We start from the raw sequence: 17,509 nt of genomic DNA, 5'->3' as shown, positions 1-17,509 counted from the left end.
GCTGCAATATGCTAGACTGAATATTAATGTTTCCATCCTGCTCTTGGATGCTTCGCTTCTTGGCACTGTGACTCAGCAGGACATTTTTTTTTAAGTATATGTTAAGCAAAATTCTTTCCTAATACAGCAAAATCCGAGCATGGAAACACTTAGTTTTAAGCAGTTATTATAGAACATTAGTCATGAGCTTTGTGTTCCACTTGAAAATTAAATAGTGAAATCTTATGAAAAAGGTTCAGCTAGCCAGCAGAGTACGAGGCCCTTATGCTGCACGTGTTGAGGAATCCTGTTGCCCAAGGTCATAACGGCCATATGTTGCCCTGTTCATTTCTGAATGCAGAGCTGTGCCTTAGAACTGGAAATACTGATGTATTCATGTTGCTCAAGGCTCCGTATCTTAGGAGCAAGAACAATGGATGGGAACCTAGAAGTATAACAGAGATAGATTCTGTTTCTTAGAGCAGATGTCACCCATGTCTATGTGAAATAATGGGAAAGAAAATGATTATACTCCTACAAATAGATTTCTCTCCTATTTAAATTTACTAACATTAAATTCTAACAAAGGCATAGCAGAACTAGCAGACTTGAAGGATTAGACTAAGCAATGAAGTAAACAGATTTCAATCAAAAGAGCCTCAAGATGGGAGGTGGAAAAGAAAGCAGTGAAGACTCAAAAATCAGAGCATGAAAAAAATGTGGCAGATATTCAGAACCCAAGGGAGGTAAAATTTTGTGTAATATTTATGCCCCACAATACTAACCGTGTTTTCCAACCTTTTATAACTTAAAAAGTGCTTTCATAGTTGAACATGGAACATACTTGCTGCCCTGTGGATGGTTGGTAAAGAATTTATCATCCCCATTCTAATAATGAGGAAAACTGAGGACAGGGGAAGTTAGAATAACTCGTCCACTTCACCTGGATAGGAAGCAAGTGAGGTGGGATTCACACTCAGGTCTTCTGACTCCAAACCCTGTTTTCTCCACTGTCTCTCTCTAACTCAGTGGTACAGGTGGTACAAGATGCCTGTGATACTTTGCTGGTTGTTACCGGAACTTATCAAGAATACTATTAGAGGGCTCAGTCAATCCAAGACAGACAGCAATGGCACAGAGATGCTTTCTAAGCATAAATCAAGGTAATTAGATTAACTTGCACTTTTCAATTATATTTTTAAGGAGAAAAAATACCGATATACTTATCTGAGAGAAAATGCGATGGCAATATACATAATTTGTGTTGAGTAAAATAACTTAAAAACCACTAAAATATAGGATAGCTTATGAACAGTGATGCAATAACAAAGAGTAGCTGATTTCTCCACTTCCTAATGCAAAATCTAGTTTACCTTATAGAAATATCTAGCATTGGAAAATTGCTGGCATAGTGCAAGAACCAGAATGTTCAGTTCGGTTTCTTTCTGTTTTCACTCTTGGTATTCACGTAGTATGGTAGAATGTCTTTCAAAGCACTGAAGTTTGTGGAAACTGACTTACATGTTATCTAAATGTCCCTCTGAGCTCTCTGTTATTGTAAGGTATGAAAGTGGTTAGAAATAAGTTATATGTTTAAAATATGAGAATCAATTAAGAAAAGTGATCAAGTCATACAGTTTTTCTGATCAGTTGATAATTGAAGAAATGCTACCTATAAATTTAAAATAAGCTAGGGTAGTATTGAAATGTATGAAGATATAAATGCCTCTGTCTATACAACCCCAAATTACCAAATAACTTGATACAAATAAACTTTGTTACAGTAGGTAACATAAATTCTTAAGTTTTTATACTGTTCTCCTAATTTCCCACTTAGAACTCATCCCAACTTGTATTCATTCTGTCCTCGACATCCCATTAAAATGCCTCTTGTCAGTGTCTCTGCTGAACTCCATCTGGTCAATTTTCAAGGTCAGTTTTCCATCCTCATCTTACTGGACTCTCAGAGGCTTTTAAAAGTTAATCACTTCCTCATTAAAACACTTGTCATCTGTCAGCTTTCCTCCCTCTTTCCCTCATACTTGCCGTAGCTCCTCAAGCCTCCTGTGCTGACTCTTTCTCATCTCCCCGCCTTCTAATTGTTGAGTTCCCGAGTTCTCTTTATCTCATATTCTCTCCTGAATAATATACTTCATTCCATGGTTTTAAATATCATCTTTTTGGTTTCAAGCACCCTCTTTTTCTTCATATTTTCCACATCACTGAAAAAGTTGTATATCTATTTGGTCAAGTCAGAAACAATCACCCTTTATTCCTTCCTATCCCTCATCTTGCACATCAAATCCATCAACAAGTGCCATCTGCTCTACTTCCAAGTACATCTTGATCCACATGCTTCCTCCATCTCCACTTGCATCTCTATATAGTTAAAGGCATTCTTATCTCTTGTATGGATTATTTCAGTAGCCTCCGGTCTTCTGGCTTTCCCTCCCCCGCCTCCCACCCCAGCTCCTACTACCTGCTGGATCCTAATCCTTTCTCTTCAAATCCATCAAAGGGATGGATGGATGGATAAATGTTCATGACAATCTTTTGCTTAAAAAGTCCTCATTTGCTTCCATTGTTTTAGAAGGACCTGCAAAATCTTTTTTTTCCCCCCGTCTTTCAACTTCATCTTAAGGTGCTTGCCCCTTGCTACACAGGTCTCCTAATCCCATAAGACTATTCCAAGCTCTTTCCTACCTAAGGACCTCTGCATTTGCAGTTTCTTTTGTCTGAAAGTCCCCTCACCCTTTATACTTCAGAAGGTTCCACAGACTACCTGAATTAAAGAAGTCTCTGTCTTACATTCTATGGTTATTTCCCAGCACAGTATACTGTTTTAGATTATTCATTTATTAAAGGTTAATTATCTATCACTTCCATAAGGTCTGTTCATCACAGGGGCAGTATCCACATCTGTTTTTCTCACTTTGATATCTCCAGCCTCTAGCAGAGGGCCTGGCATAATAGTAGGCATTCAAAAAATTACTGATGAATGACTGAAGGAGCTTCACTGTGGCAGCCAAACAAATCCAACAAAATGTGATTTGTTCATTTTTGGTAGTGGTGATTCTTTCTCAGAAATACTCTGGGAGAATTTGGAGAAACAAGTGGACTAATTACACAAAACCATGGATCAACTGACAGTCAAGAGAATCAAGGCAATTGAGAGGAAATCAGGCTTATACCTAATACAAGGGAAACTTCCTTAGGATGACTTAAGGTTAAGACAATAAATGATGATCTGAGGCTACTCAGAGGAATACTTAGTGTGTACATGCATAGAGGTGTTGCTCCATATCTCAGGCTTGTAGAATGATGTATACTTTCTCAAAGGGAATACTTCATTGTTTGTGTCACTGCAAATTAGGCCGGACAAGACATTAGAAGATTCACAGTGAGGAATAAATCTCACTGACTAGTAAGTGGCAATATGCCATTAAGACTTTCTATTACAGAGTGAACAATGAACCACTCAAGGAGAAAGCTTTGATACAATATCTATTCAAAATCTTTGTGGAAAAGAAACCTGAGAATAATTAATTTTGAAAAATGACTCTTCTTTTAGCTAATTTTGTCTGTGTGCCTGCATGAAAGACAAAATTCCCTAATTCAGGAGCAAAACCAAGACACTAAATAAGGTCAAGTCTACCTTTACCCACATCTATATGAGGAAAAAAATTTTAAAAGATGCTTCTGAACAATGGTTAGCTCTATGAGGTTTCTGTCAGCGACAATCTCCCACTTCTCAAATGACATCATAACATTTTGTCTAACATCCTGAATATCAATTTAGGATAGTATTCAAGCCACTTCACAGTTATTCAAGAGATAATGCTAATGAAATAATAACTAAACCTTCCATCTGAAGCGTGCCTTACACATTTCAAAGGGTTTTCATATACATGATCTAACTTGATCCTTGCAATAGCCGTAAGGGAGGCACCTGTTCTGTGACATTAAGCTAAAATGTTTTACTTCTAAAATCTATTTTATGCTGAGAGCTGTGTAATTCATGTTCAGAGGAAAACTGGGATATAAATATTTAGCCTAGCATGGTGGCCCTTTCCATCGATGTATAAATTGAGAGATTATCTGAGCATTTTTCATATATAATATTTATATCTAAATGGACAAGAGTTGGAGTAGCAAAATGTTCTGGTTTTGATAAGATCATTTGTAATCTACATAATTCTGATTAGTTATTAAGGGTTTATTAATGAGGAAAATTAATGTGTTTACATTTGAGCAAACTGTTTCACAAGAATTCAAGTGAAAGAAATGAGAAACCACATGAGGTAACCCAGAGATTCATAAGAGAAGAAGCAACTGTCTCACTTAGGCTGGATGGACAAAAGGAGATGACCTAAACCCAGGGACGGAGTCACCTGGCAGAAGCTGGAAGCACTCTGGAACTGCAGATAGAGACACAGGTGCTGCCTACAGCAGAAAGAGTAGGGGAGACACATCTGGGGCTCCCTCTTCTCTCCAATCTCTCTCCAGTGTGTATGTGTGTGTGTGTGTATATAAAATCACAATCCATGATTTTAACTATATTTCATAGTCCTCAATGGCTCTAGACCTATGACATCTCCTTTTTATCTCACTTGCTCCTTAACAACTAGTGTTTTTTGTTTGTTTGTTTTTGCATTATATACATAACAGGCACTCAACACCTTTTGCTAATTAATTAAAGGCGAATGACTTAGGTGCTGATGACAATTTCATTCTTCTTGGCAACTAGGGCTGGAGCCATTGTGAGAAATTCTACCACATTTCAATTATTCCATAGTTATGAAAACAATCTAAAATTTTTAGAATTACTTCCGCCCACTCTTGGGCATTTTTTTCTCCCTCAACTCTTGTTTTCCCTCTTCCTCTTACTACCACCGCTTTTACCTTCCCTTTGTTCCCCTCCCCACTTCCCCCTGTGACAGTTTGTGAACACTCTACCTCTAGAGGAAATGTCCTGTATTAATAGGAACATCTTTTTATTATATCCTTGGAAAGATCCTGGCACCTGGCCAGCCTCTGCTGCCCCAGCTTCCCAGGCAGGCCATCCCTGAGGCTATAATCTCCCTTCTCACTCAGAGGGGAAGACTCAAATTATTCTAAGGCTTAGACATCATGTCATCTGTATTCACACACTTTCATCTTCAGGCTGTCTACTAAGACTCTAGTCACCTCCTGGTTACTAAAGATCGCCACTCTCCATGAGATATCCCTGTTATCTTTCTGCTTTTTCTCTATTGTCAGAATATCTTCCCCACTTATTGGCCCTACAGATACAGACTAGCAGAGTTGACAACTCTATGTGACTGCATCACTCTACTCATTAAGAAAGCCAAACCACTGACTTTATTATCATGGACCACAGTCCTATCTCCAGCTAGTTACATACACCTACACTCCATGCATTTCATATCTTTAAGACCAAAAGTCTATTAATAGTTTAAATGAACTTTAAAGTTACTCTTATGCTAATGTTCAGGTACATTATTGTCCCTTTAGACAGCACAAAATTTATCGGGACATAAAGATTCCCAGATTTGCTATGTACTCGCTCTGTAACCTTGAACAAATGACTTTACTTCAAGGATTATAACAACTTATCCATTGCACAGAAGTGTTGTGAAGATTAATTAATTCATGTGTTTAAGGTGATTTGAGGCTCTGCTCATGAAAGATGCTATATAAATGCTAATTTTTATTATTCATTCCCACATCTATATATTTTTTTTCAGCTGTCTCCTAAAATGGTCACCATAAGCAATTATTATTAAACTCTTAAAGAATGAAGATGAGGAACTGAATTTTCATTCTGAATCCTGAATTTTCTTCCTTTTCAAGATGTAAGCCTTGTGATCTCTAAGTCATTTAAATGCAGATCTTTTGGCTGAATCGCAGCTTTAAATGATGCTTATTCTTAATAATGAGGATATAGAGATTTGGAAATACCATCTATTTTTCAAATAGAACTTGTACAACATCAAATCCAGAAAGATTTTTAGGCTTTTGGATGTAAACGCATTTTTATAACAAGCAAAATATTTAATGTAATTTCATTCTAATTCCTTTAGTACATTTTAGCCATTTATGTAGAAGACTCCATATGGTCATTATAATTTTTCCAGTAGTGCATCCAAATTATGATTTATGATGTTATATTATTATATGCATACACACTAAATATCCTTTTAAAAACTTTTGTGATTTTGTGTAAACATTATGTAGTTTATGCTTATGTGATTATTATTATGGTAGACCTGTTAGTCTCTGGGAAGTGCAAGTCAGAAATAGATAAATGGTATTTATTTCCAGGTTCTCTCTTCATGTTGCCCATGTAGAGGCATGGATTTGTGGGGAGAAAGGAGAGACAACTGCCTCTGGGCACTTTAGAACACTAAAACATATAATTATCACTATACTTCTGATGGAAAGGGTAGGCAACCGATTACAGTCTCTTCCTCTAAATAGTATCTTATGAAATACTCTTATTAAAACAATTGGTGATACATATAAAAGAATGCATGAATTGTACTGCATACAGAACACATGCAATCTGTCAGCATTAAGTTAACGGCAAAACTTTAAGGATATAAAAATCACATATAAAACAGTAACAAGATGTAAATCAAAAGAAATGTCTTAGGTCTTGATTAATTCTAATACAAAATGAACTATATTGATAACTGTTGACTGTTCTCTACTTCACTTTAAGGGTAGAAAAGAAGCTGAGGGGAGTTTGCTCTTTTCACAGGCCATGTGGTTGGACCCCAGAATCCTGACTTAATTAATCTTAGCCTGCTCAATTTATATCCCTTCTGAGAGTTCACAACTTAAGACCAAAAATTTTAGTGGTCATCATTCTATAAGATTTAAGAGCAAAATATTTACCCTGAAAGATATTGATCTAATAACAGAGTTTACAATCAGTGTAATGGTAGGTCTCATAGTAACATTCCAATTTTCTTACTTTTAACAGCTGCCCTCACACAGAAAATCTAGATCTTGGTTTAAGTTTGTAGTGCCATCCAGAAATTTTTTTTAACTACCAAAGGACTTTTAGTTCCTCAAAAACATCAGGAGGATCTTTCTGTGTTTGTTTTTATGGTTTATGAAGAATTATGACTGATAGGTATCCTTTTAAATATAGAGAGTTCCTGTATTTAAACATGATTTTGAAAGGGGATTCTGATGCACTACTGGAAAAAATGATATCCAGAATATTAATCCCAACATTCTTAATTAATGCCAAAAATTCTTACTGATACAAAACTGCAAAAGCTAATGCGACTCTTGCCCCTCAGACCAATGCCACATGAATCATTCTCTCTCTTTCTCTATAAATTTCAAATAGCAAGAAAAAGTTTATTGCTTACCTCTAAGGAGCTCATTGATATGGTTGATCCAGTTTCACTTCTTGATAGTCCTGCATTATCATCCAACTCAGAGGCCATGAAATTCTTCACAGCTGTGCGAGGCTCAAAGGGTAAACTCTGCATATGTTCCTGGGGTGCGAGATGTTGCTCTAAGTTCATATTGAACTGGTCTATTACAGGGGGATTCATGCTGAATTCAGGATTTACTTTGTAGTGCAATAGCCTTTCATGTGGCAGGGTTTCCATGCCAATATTCATTTTGCTTTCTTCTTTCATTGATGGCTGGGTATTTACAGAACTTCTGGGCATCACAATATAGTCACTTTCCATCATTCTTTCTTGAGGATGGACGATGTCCATATCAGCCCCTCTCAAATTATCATCTGTACATAAGTATACAGTTCTTCGCAACTCACTGTTCTCTTTTTTCAAGCACTGATTGCCCAGTTCATTCATACTCATGGGCATGTGCAGACCTGTGGGTTGCTGGATAATGACTTTGGAAATGACGTTTCCAGGCAAAGTCGAATAGCTGAGCCCTTCGGGGTTTGTTCCCTTTTCTTCTTCATCATCATTTAAAGAAATCCTGGAGAGAGTTCCTGTTATGGTTGCTGCTCGGCAAGGACCAATGTCCTTATGAAGAACTGTGGATTCAAATATGAAAGTTAATAAAAGAAAGCTATTGCACGTTTACTCTTCATTATTGTACTCTGTTCTTTCTACTAAGCAATTTCCTTATAAAATAAAAAGATATTTTTAAAAAATTACATATCTATTGTTTGTACATGGTCCCAATTACTTAATCACACTTTATTGATTCTGATATGCTCACATAGATCTCAGGTAGCCTGCAGCTAAAAAAATAACTGAAAGTTGATTAATGGACTTTCAAAAATCTCAGTGCCTATTCTTAAACATATCTGCATAACTTCTTTACAGGGGAAAAGCAGATTACCAGAGAAGTATTCTCCATCAATCTACTGCAAAAGATTTTATAAAATTATAGATATAGTTCACATGAATTTGACTTTTTCACAAAGGCTTTTCCCCTAAAGTATTCTACAAGTTCTATTCATTAAAATAGTTCTTGAAAGAGGTGATCAATAAGAATTTCATCCTACTGCATCAGAAAGCCTTCCAAAAATTATGCATGTTGAAAATTAATGAGCATTTATCTATGAAGTCCATATGGTCAAGGTATTTATCATCTTCAGCTTCATGTAGGAAAATTTTTTTTTACAAGATCAATCCATATGCTCAAATGCCCGTGAGGGGGTATTAAAATTGCCAATTGGGTTTAAGCAGAAAAAACCTGTCTGAGCTTCTGAAACCTCTATTCCATTTTAAACCTGAAAAATAAGGACTGAGAAAAAATTTAAAATACATTTTCACTTGTAGTGAGAGAAAACAAAATAAAAAACATAAACGAAACAAAAACAAACCAATAATGAAACAGTTCAGATTTATTAAAATAATATATATTTTTGCCTCTATATAAAAAGAAAGCCATATTTTGTGAATCGAAGCAGAATGACTAAAAGCATGCTTAGTTGTGAACAACTAAGTTTGAGGTATGAAAGAAAGTCTGAAGAAATTTTTTGCAATGTTGGCATTGAAAGCATATAGAAGAGCACTGTGTGCAAGCTGGCTCACCATGTGCAGCTAGCACTGCCTTATCTACAAGGCAGAGTGATCACCACTGAAAATTTCATTAGGCATAGATAACTGTAAAACACTCTCTTCATGAAAAGTTTCAGAGATGTTGAATTTCACCCGTTATTATCCAATTTTCAAATAGCGTAATTATTGTAGATTAAAGCAGACATTGAAAAATAGAAGACTAGGAACGTAGATACCTATTGCAAAGAGTAGCCTTCAAAATTATTTCAAAACATACATCATTCATGTAGTATCTTTTATCTTTAAAGATACAGTATCTATTTTATTAGGTCTCTTTATTTTAGACACTAAAAATCGTGTTACAACTGTGTGTTTTTAATTAACCCATAATTGGGATGTGACTTTTGTATAAGAATAATTTAGTTTAAAAAAGTTATTTCAAACCTCTTAAAATAAAATTGGTAATAAATTGTGATTGCCAGGAACAATTTACGTGAAAAGATTAAAGGGCAAAGTATGTTAAATTAATAGCTTAATGATATTCTAAATAAAATACTTTAAAAAAATCTCCAAATCCAGGGAAAAATACTTTCAATCCTTGACTGGCTGCAAAAATTAACTCAAAATTCATCACAGTAAAATTTAAAGGTTAGTTATGGGAACCTATCATATTGCATTAAAGATATATAATTTTATACTTTTATGAATATATTATAAACTATAAAGGAAATCTTAGTACTGGATATTGATTTTATAATGTACATTTGTACAAGGTTCATTTAGTTTTGTATAAGTGTAGTATGATTTATAGTTATACTTAGCACATTTTTATCAAATGATACAGCCATCTTTATTGAACATGTGTGCAACTTAAATATTCGGGAAAAGATAATTCTTCTCATGAAGTAGTGTCCACTGTATATGAAATAAATGTCTACCTTAGACTTGCTTAAAATGGATATCCAAAATTTGAATATACAACATAAAAAAATCCACACCACTTACACATACAAACATGATGTTGAAGTAATGAAACTTTTGAGAGAAGTTAATAAAGCTGTAAAAGACAAAATGAAAACAAAAACAAAACAAAATGCACCTGGAAAGTTTGTATAAACAGATATGTACTCCATGCTTTGGGAAAGTAATTGCAACAAAACTTAGAGAAAGGTTATTCAGGGTCCATGAGTTGAGGCCTTAAAATTGAATGTATCTCAAGATGGACAGAAATATCTAGGAAAAACTCCGATGCAAGCTCCTTATGAGCTCAGCTAAAAAAGGCACAGACAGAAAATAAAAATATTAAAAATAATATTTTCTAATAAAATAATGGTGCCGGCTTTAATTAGGAATACCAAATCTCAGAATGCAGTGCGTTCTGGACATAATAGGTAATTTAACAAAAGAGAACAAAATAGGTATTTTAAAACATGAGACCACTGCTTGGAGTAGGATGGGTTAATACAGTGCTTCTTTCTAATGTTAGCATGTGTCAGAATTACCTGGATGGCAGGTAAAAAGACTGATTCCCCTATCCCACAGTAGGCCTGGGGTAGGACCTGAAAGTTTGTATTTTAACAAGTTCTCTGGTGATGCTAACACTGCTGGTCTGGGGACCACACTTTAACAACTACTGATTTAATGTTAATAGGTGGTAAAGAAAAGACAAAACTGTTCCTATTCCTCTTCTCTATCAAAGAGAACTGTAAAGAGTATACTAAAAGAAGTAAATAGAAAATTATATTGAAAGTAGGTAAACGGGAATTAAATTCCTAATTATTTTAAATAAATTCAGGCTTCTGGAGCCAGACAAATCACATTCCACCTTGGAACACAGATGTGGAATGTGGCACCATGGCTAATGATCTTTAAAAAATTTTGGAAAGTGGATGAAACAAAGGAAAATGTTTTATCAGTTTTCCAAAGAGGAAAATAGTAAACTTTGGAAACCAAACACTATATCTTAGTAATATTTTGTTAGATACTAAAAAGGACAGGGTAATTCCTAATACTCTACACAGATCCAAGGTTATCGTAACAGTTATTCTACTGCTCTGCTATGACCACGCTCTATATTGAGTACTTTGGTTGAATCTAGAAATATGAGATTAGTCACTCATATTCTTATACTTATGACAGCTCTGTGATCTCAGACTCTGCACAGATGCTTAATGATTTTGAGTTGAATCTGAAAACTACACTTAGAGGGGATCTGCATGGGGCGGATAGGGGGTGTCTTATTGAACATAGCAGGGCGCTATACTCCATGTCGTCCTTCAACTACTTTATTGACCATTTGGATGAAATTTAGAAAGCATTCTAGTCAAACTTTCAACGGCCAAACAATTTTAAATGAATAGAACGCTAACCTGAAACTAGTAAGATAATAGCATATAGAGGTAAATTCAAAGGCCAGATTTTTCTTCAAGAGGGAAAACAAACAAACAAACATAAAACCTAGAGTCTTTATACAACCTTAGACTTGGAAAGCCGTGACAACTACTATAACATGTCTTAGGGATTTTAGATGACAACTAGTTGACAGTAGTATTGTACTGGCTGCCATGAAATCAGATGCAAATGTAGATAGCATTAGTATGAGTAAAGGGCCAACTGCGATAAATGCTAGATACATATGTATACATTTAGAATAATTTAAAATTATTAACAAATTAAAGGCTACCTGGGGCACCATGCCTGCCTGGGAAGATGCTATGAGGAATGAATGTGAAAACGGGATTTATTTAGTCTGCAGAAAAAAATACTTGGATTGGGCTAAGTAATGTTTGCTCTCAAATATTTGGATATTTTGATGACATAGCTGTCCATTCTTATTCTAGAAGGTGATACTAAAGCCAATAAATAAAAGCTAAAATAAGGTCTATTTTGTCTCAGTAGAAAGGAGCATTTTAACAACTGGAATCATCCAATAAATAAAACATGTAGTTTCCTTTAAAACTTGAGTCATCTACTCTTGGTGAGTTTATCCACAGGTGGGAGGACCACCATTTAGGGACATTCAGTGGGATCCTAGCACTCGAAGGCAGGGTGTGCTGCATGGTTTTTTATGGTCCCTAAAAATACAGCAACAACAACGGCTATGATATACACACAGAGTGTTATTTCATCTTACAACCAATATTTCATAAATGATGAAACTGAGACAGAAAGAGACTAGATTGATAGGCATTATCCTGACAGCCAGTAATCTGTGGAATGGAAGGTTCATGTTTTCAAGTCACTGCTTTTGCGCTCTAATGATGCTCCCAATTCACCATTTTTAGGTTCTTTCTCATTCCTTTCTCTCCTCCCACTCATTCCCTCTTCTCCCTTATTCTATTACAATGCTTCAATTTGAAAGATTCTATTCTTAATATTCTATTCATAATATTCTATTCTATTCATCATATCAATATGTGATATGTAAACCACAGCATTTTCTTTAAAGTAAAAATGCATCAAAGTGATTTAACAATTCTAACAATTATAGTTTCAAAATCCAAATATTCTTACCTGACCGACAAGCAATGTCTACATCCTTTTCAAAGTCTGTCTGTAACAAGAAATAATAAGACACAGAATCATCATTTAATAAAGATCTCGAGTGACTTTTACTAACCAGAATATCTGAAGTTTACAGATATCTAACTAGGCAGTGCCAGGTTATAGTTTTGTGCAAAGGAATTGTCTCAAGGAATAATCTAATTGTTTTCAAAAGTACTTCTTAGACACCAAATGTTGAATAAAACCAAGGGAAGAATGGCATACGATTTTAATAAGGCAATACAATACCCACTGTGATCTTCAATGACAGAATTTTAAAGCAATTCTTTACACCATAATAAAAATGATTAAAATGTGATTATGAATATATTCAAATAAATGCTTTATTTGTATTTTTGAAGCATTCACTTTCTAGATATTGTTTATAATATAGTATTTTGTAATATAGTTTTGTCTAACTCTTCATAGTCAAATTAGTTTTTTCTAATGATCCATTGTCATTCAAATGTGACAAAAGGCTTTCACGTTTAGAAATTAATATCAAAGGTGAACTAATACTAATCTGACCTATAACTTGCTAGAATTTAGTTCCATCCTCATATAGTCCCCAAAATTTTATTTTAAAGAAATTAATTTTTATAATGGTAAAATTAAAGTAGCCCATATTCATCAATATTTTAAGATATCAGTATTTACTTATTTTTAATGAGGAATTAATTCCTTCTCAAGTCTTCATTAGTAGCAGGTCACAGACTATTTTTATGTTGCCTAATTCAAAAATGTTAATAAGTAAAATACAAAAATGATATGATTTCACTCGTATTGGGATATAAAACAAAAATCAACAGATAAGCCAATAAAACAAACAAACTCATAGATATAGACAACAGACAGTGGTTACAAGAAGGTTTGGGGGATGAAGAGGGTAAACAGGGTCAAATACATGATGATGGAAGGAGACTAGACTTTGGGTGGTGAGCACACAATGGAGTATACAGATGATATACTATAAAGTCGTACACTTGAAACTTACACGTTATTAACCAAAGTCACCCTGGTAAATTTAATTAAAAAATTCTTTATGCCTTAATTTTAATGACATAGTTTAAATCTTATCTCATTTCTCAGATATATCAAAGTGGTTATGTCTAAAGTAACCCTTAATCCCCAAATAGTCAGCATTCATGTACAATAACTGACTTTCACTGGAAACATGGCTACCCTTTATACTTTAAGGCAGTAGTTCTCATCTTAGTTTGCATACTAGCACCACAAACACCTGGCGCCCAGCCCAGAGATTCTGATCTCAATGGTCTGGAGTGCAGATTTTGATTCTAATGTGTAACCAAGGCTGAGAACCATTGCTTTAAGAGTAGACTTGCAGGCCTACAGTGTTCTGATCTGTGAACAAACATAATCCTGTGGAGAAATAGTTATTCCTAATTCTGTGCAAGGATGAAAATACTCTGGTGTTGCACAGAAATCACACCATCAACACACCAATCATAGCTCCTGGACTCCTAAGCAATCTAGACAGAACGGTTATCTGGTATCAGAGTTCTAAGTCTGTTAATGAACTAAAGCCAGTCACTCGAAATGGGACTTTGATGCTGTTTTACTAAAAATAATATTTGTTTCCTTGAGAAATTATGATTCAATCAAAAATCAGAGGGAAAATAAAAGCTCACCATGATTTGAGCATGCCCATTAGGAAAAGAACTTGAAGAATCAGCATTGATTGGATCCTGACAGTTTCTCAATCGGCACCTGAATGCATCTTGAACCTGTGAAGAAAAAATGACGAACATAAATTTTCTTCTCTCTTGGAAATGACCAGATAATGTGTTCATTGGCCATCAACTGAGAAAGCAGTTATTATTGTTTTCATGATCTAATACCCATTTTGTTTACTTCCTAATACAAATATCAGTGTACCTCAACTTTGCTTTATGCCAAGTAAATTTATCACTTACCACAATCTACAGAGGGAAGTGCTGGGAACTCCTCAACCATCAAAATGACTATGTCTGACTCAACAGTAATAATTCTTGCCAGAGGGCAGATTTATTTCCACTGTTACAAACAATATGTGTGTCTTTCAAGTGGGATTTACAATTTGGTATGGCATAATCTTTATAACAGCTTTAAACATTGTGAAAAATGAGATTACTCAATGATCTTTCGACTAAAATTGATTTGGGATTTTCCTTTTATGTTTCGCATAAGAGATCCTATTGGGAAGACTATTTCTTGTCCTCCTTCGATTATAATGTGCCCTGATGTAAAAACAAAACACAATAAAGCAAAAAGATAATAAAAATGGCTCTGTTTCAGGTTGATCGTCTTGTAGGGGTAAGGGAGGGGAGGAGGGTCACCTAACAGAGCCAGATTTTGATACTGTCCATTCACAATTGGATCCTGAGTAAAGAACAAACATGACAAATCTTTATTAAACAAGTGAATAGGCATGAGTAGATGAATGAAAAACAAACACACAATCCATAGTTGTTCTGATCACAGGATGTCTCTGCAATAGCATGTCCCTTCTACTTCCTGTGGCTCATTAGGCTCCTAGCAAGCTGTTGATAGACATCATCACAAGAAGCTTCTTATCCCAGTTAATGGCAAGGTCATTTTACTAATATTTTGTTTTTCTGACTTCACATTATTGACATTATCCTTATAGTTCATTATAATCTGTTTTACTGGATTATAAAACCAAGCAAAGATTTTCATTTCCCCTATTTTGCTGAAGAACCATTGTAGAGACTGCCAAGGGAAAAACATAATGATCTTTACTTTTGAAAAGTACTGATATAAAATATCCTGCCACTGTTTTGTCGTGAGATGTATATAGTATTTGCATTGGTCAGAAAACAAATGAACAAAAAATGGAGCCTGTTGTTTTTAGCTCCTCTCGCCTACATCAAAAATCATTAGCAATCTCTTTTCCAAACTGAGAAATCTGGAAAGTGACATGAACTTTAGTGACCACAACTAAACTTTAGTGGCTAACCAGCTCGGTCATGAAATCTTCGTCCACCTGCATTTCTCCACCTCAAGTTCTAGTCCTGATGATGTGACCACTATAGGTGTGAATTAAGAAAGTAGGGGATGGATTCTGCCCTCTCTTCCATTCTTTTTCTAATATTTCTAAATTTAGGATTTCCTGGAAAAAAAGAATGAGGAGTTGCCTCATATAAATAAACAAGGTGATCTCTTATTTATTCTTTCAAACACATCATTAAAGTACAGGTTCAATGAAATCTAGTCTGACAATCTTTTCCTGAGGAACTGGATAAATATTTAGAACTAAATATTCTGCTTCTCCCTTGAAGGAGACACAACCTGGAAAAGAGAGTCTTTAAATGTGAAAGCTTTGGGGCTCCTTCTTTTAGGTAAAGTGACACATTAATAATCAAAAATTGGTAATGAATCTAATGTTTTCCAGATAACCACTGTTTCTGTTATGAAGAAATGTGCATTGAGGGAAACCACAATGAAAGTATGTATGTTTCTAGAAAACAAATTCTAAGAACCAGTGTCAAAAAATAGGCACATGCTAATTTTCTGTTTGTGCCCTGAGACAAGTGTTAAAGAAGTATAATTTATAATGGTAAATAAATATGTTAGAAATGCTGCCTTTCAAGAATTTGTCACATGAAGATTTTTTCAAATCTATTTCTAATTACCAAAGGTGGCACTTGGTACCAGCAAACTTTAACTCTTTTCAGACCTTCAGAGTATAGCTGTTGAGGATATTTTTGTTTAACAATAAAATATACAAAACAATTTCCATATGTTTATCTTCAAAATCCACTATCTGATAGCTTGAAGGAAATATAAATCTAACTTTTTTTTTATAACACACTCATACATGCGCGTGCACGCACACACACACACATACACAAAATCAATACCTTGAACTTCCAAATATGACGATGGATTAAGGGCATTCATACACTGGAGAATGATATCAATATTGTGAATCAGTCAATGTTATTTAGAGGAAATTTAAAACAGAAAAGCATAAAAATTCTCTGGTAAACTCCAGATCACTTTAATGATTATGTAAGTGTCATAATTTAAGCATTATATTCTCTGACACTTTTAGTACCCCTGTTACTTCTAATTCAGAAAGATTTGCAGGAGAAATTCCAATTATTCCAAATGCTTTGATTTTTAAAAATCTTAAAAATGCATTCAGACAATCTAGATAAGTTAACCTTAAATATTTGTCCAACAGTGTCAGGGAAAAATGATTAGACTATATTTCACACTGCTATTTCTTTCTCATAGAAAAGAGTGTTTCAGGCAAGACGGTACCTGGAAAGTATATCTCCGGCTATTTAAAAACATTTCGATAACTGAATTTTTTATCAAAAATACAGAGACATCTTTGGTGAATCAATGTAAATTGCATTGATGGAGAACAACCAGAATTTTTAAAAAGCAAGTCTACAAGGACCTTAATTCCAGACAAGGAGTATAAAAACAAACAACAGAGAGAGGTTAGATCTGGCTATGTCATCCTGCAATTAAAATCTTCTGTGCCAATAGTCATATTTACAGTGCTGGAATCTTGGTGTCTTTCTTGCCTTGTGATTAAGACTTAAGTAATTTTTAGAAGAGTGAAATGTTTATTATTTAAGCTCCTTAAGCTGACTTACTATTTATGAAGAACAAGTCACTTATTTTAAGTAGCAATTTAAATTTTATTTTTGGATATTAAAATTATAACTGAATTCTTACAATAGTATTGTTTTTGAAACTTGTTAGACTAGTAAATATAATTTTTAAATAAACCTATCTAGAATAATTATTTAACAAATTATGGTGCAGTTAAAATCTAGAGTTCAAAATTTCCTTTCTCTTTATAAAACTCTGTGATAGGTCTTTCATCTTAATTGACAACCAGACAGAGGGGTAAAAAATATCAGGGTTAAAAAGCAAAGAACCGATAGGTACACAGCCTTGGAATATTTAAGGGACTTTAAGGAAACCTGATATCATGTTATGAA

The 17,509-nt window shown here is 34.5% G+C and overlaps 1 protein-coding gene and 1 long non-coding RNA gene across 5 annotated transcripts in view; one reads left to right on the top strand and one right to left on the bottom strand.

Moving 5' to 3' along the window:
- Positions 1-1,320, top strand: part of LOC118611331 — a 163,459-nt gene extending 162,139 nt beyond the window's left edge. Inside the window, exon 4 of the long non-coding RNA XR_004954211.1 lies at positions 1,009-1,320. This is a non-coding gene — a long non-coding RNA (uncharacterized LOC118611331). The remainder of the gene's footprint in view (positions 1-1,008) is intronic.
- The window catches only part of ADGRB3 (adhesion G protein-coupled receptor B3), a 653,858-nt gene that overhangs the window by 17,768 nt on the left and 618,581 nt on the right, over positions 1-17,509 (bottom strand). For all 4 annotated transcript variants that reach the window (XM_016157597.2, XM_016157598.2, XM_016157599.2 and 1 more), the window contains 3 exons: positions 14,177-14,272; positions 12,498-12,537; positions 7,365-8,008 (listed from right to left, as the gene is read on the bottom strand). In XM_016157597.2, coding sequence (XP_016013083.2) covers positions 7,365-8,008; positions 12,498-12,537; positions 14,177-14,272 — 780 coding nt within the window. The remainder of the gene's footprint in view (positions 1-7,364; positions 8,009-12,497; positions 12,538-14,176; positions 14,273-17,509) is intronic.

Source organism: Rousettus aegyptiacus, unplaced genomic scaffold (genome assembly GCF_014176215.1).
Source record: "Rousettus aegyptiacus isolate mRouAeg1 unplaced genomic scaffold, mRouAeg1.p scaffold_m13_p_1, whole genome shotgun sequence".
NCBI lineage: Eukaryota > Metazoa > Chordata > Mammalia > Chiroptera > Pteropodidae > Rousettus > Rousettus aegyptiacus.
Note: the sequence above shows the minus strand (reverse complement) of the source record. Positions and strands in the feature narration are given on the sequence as shown.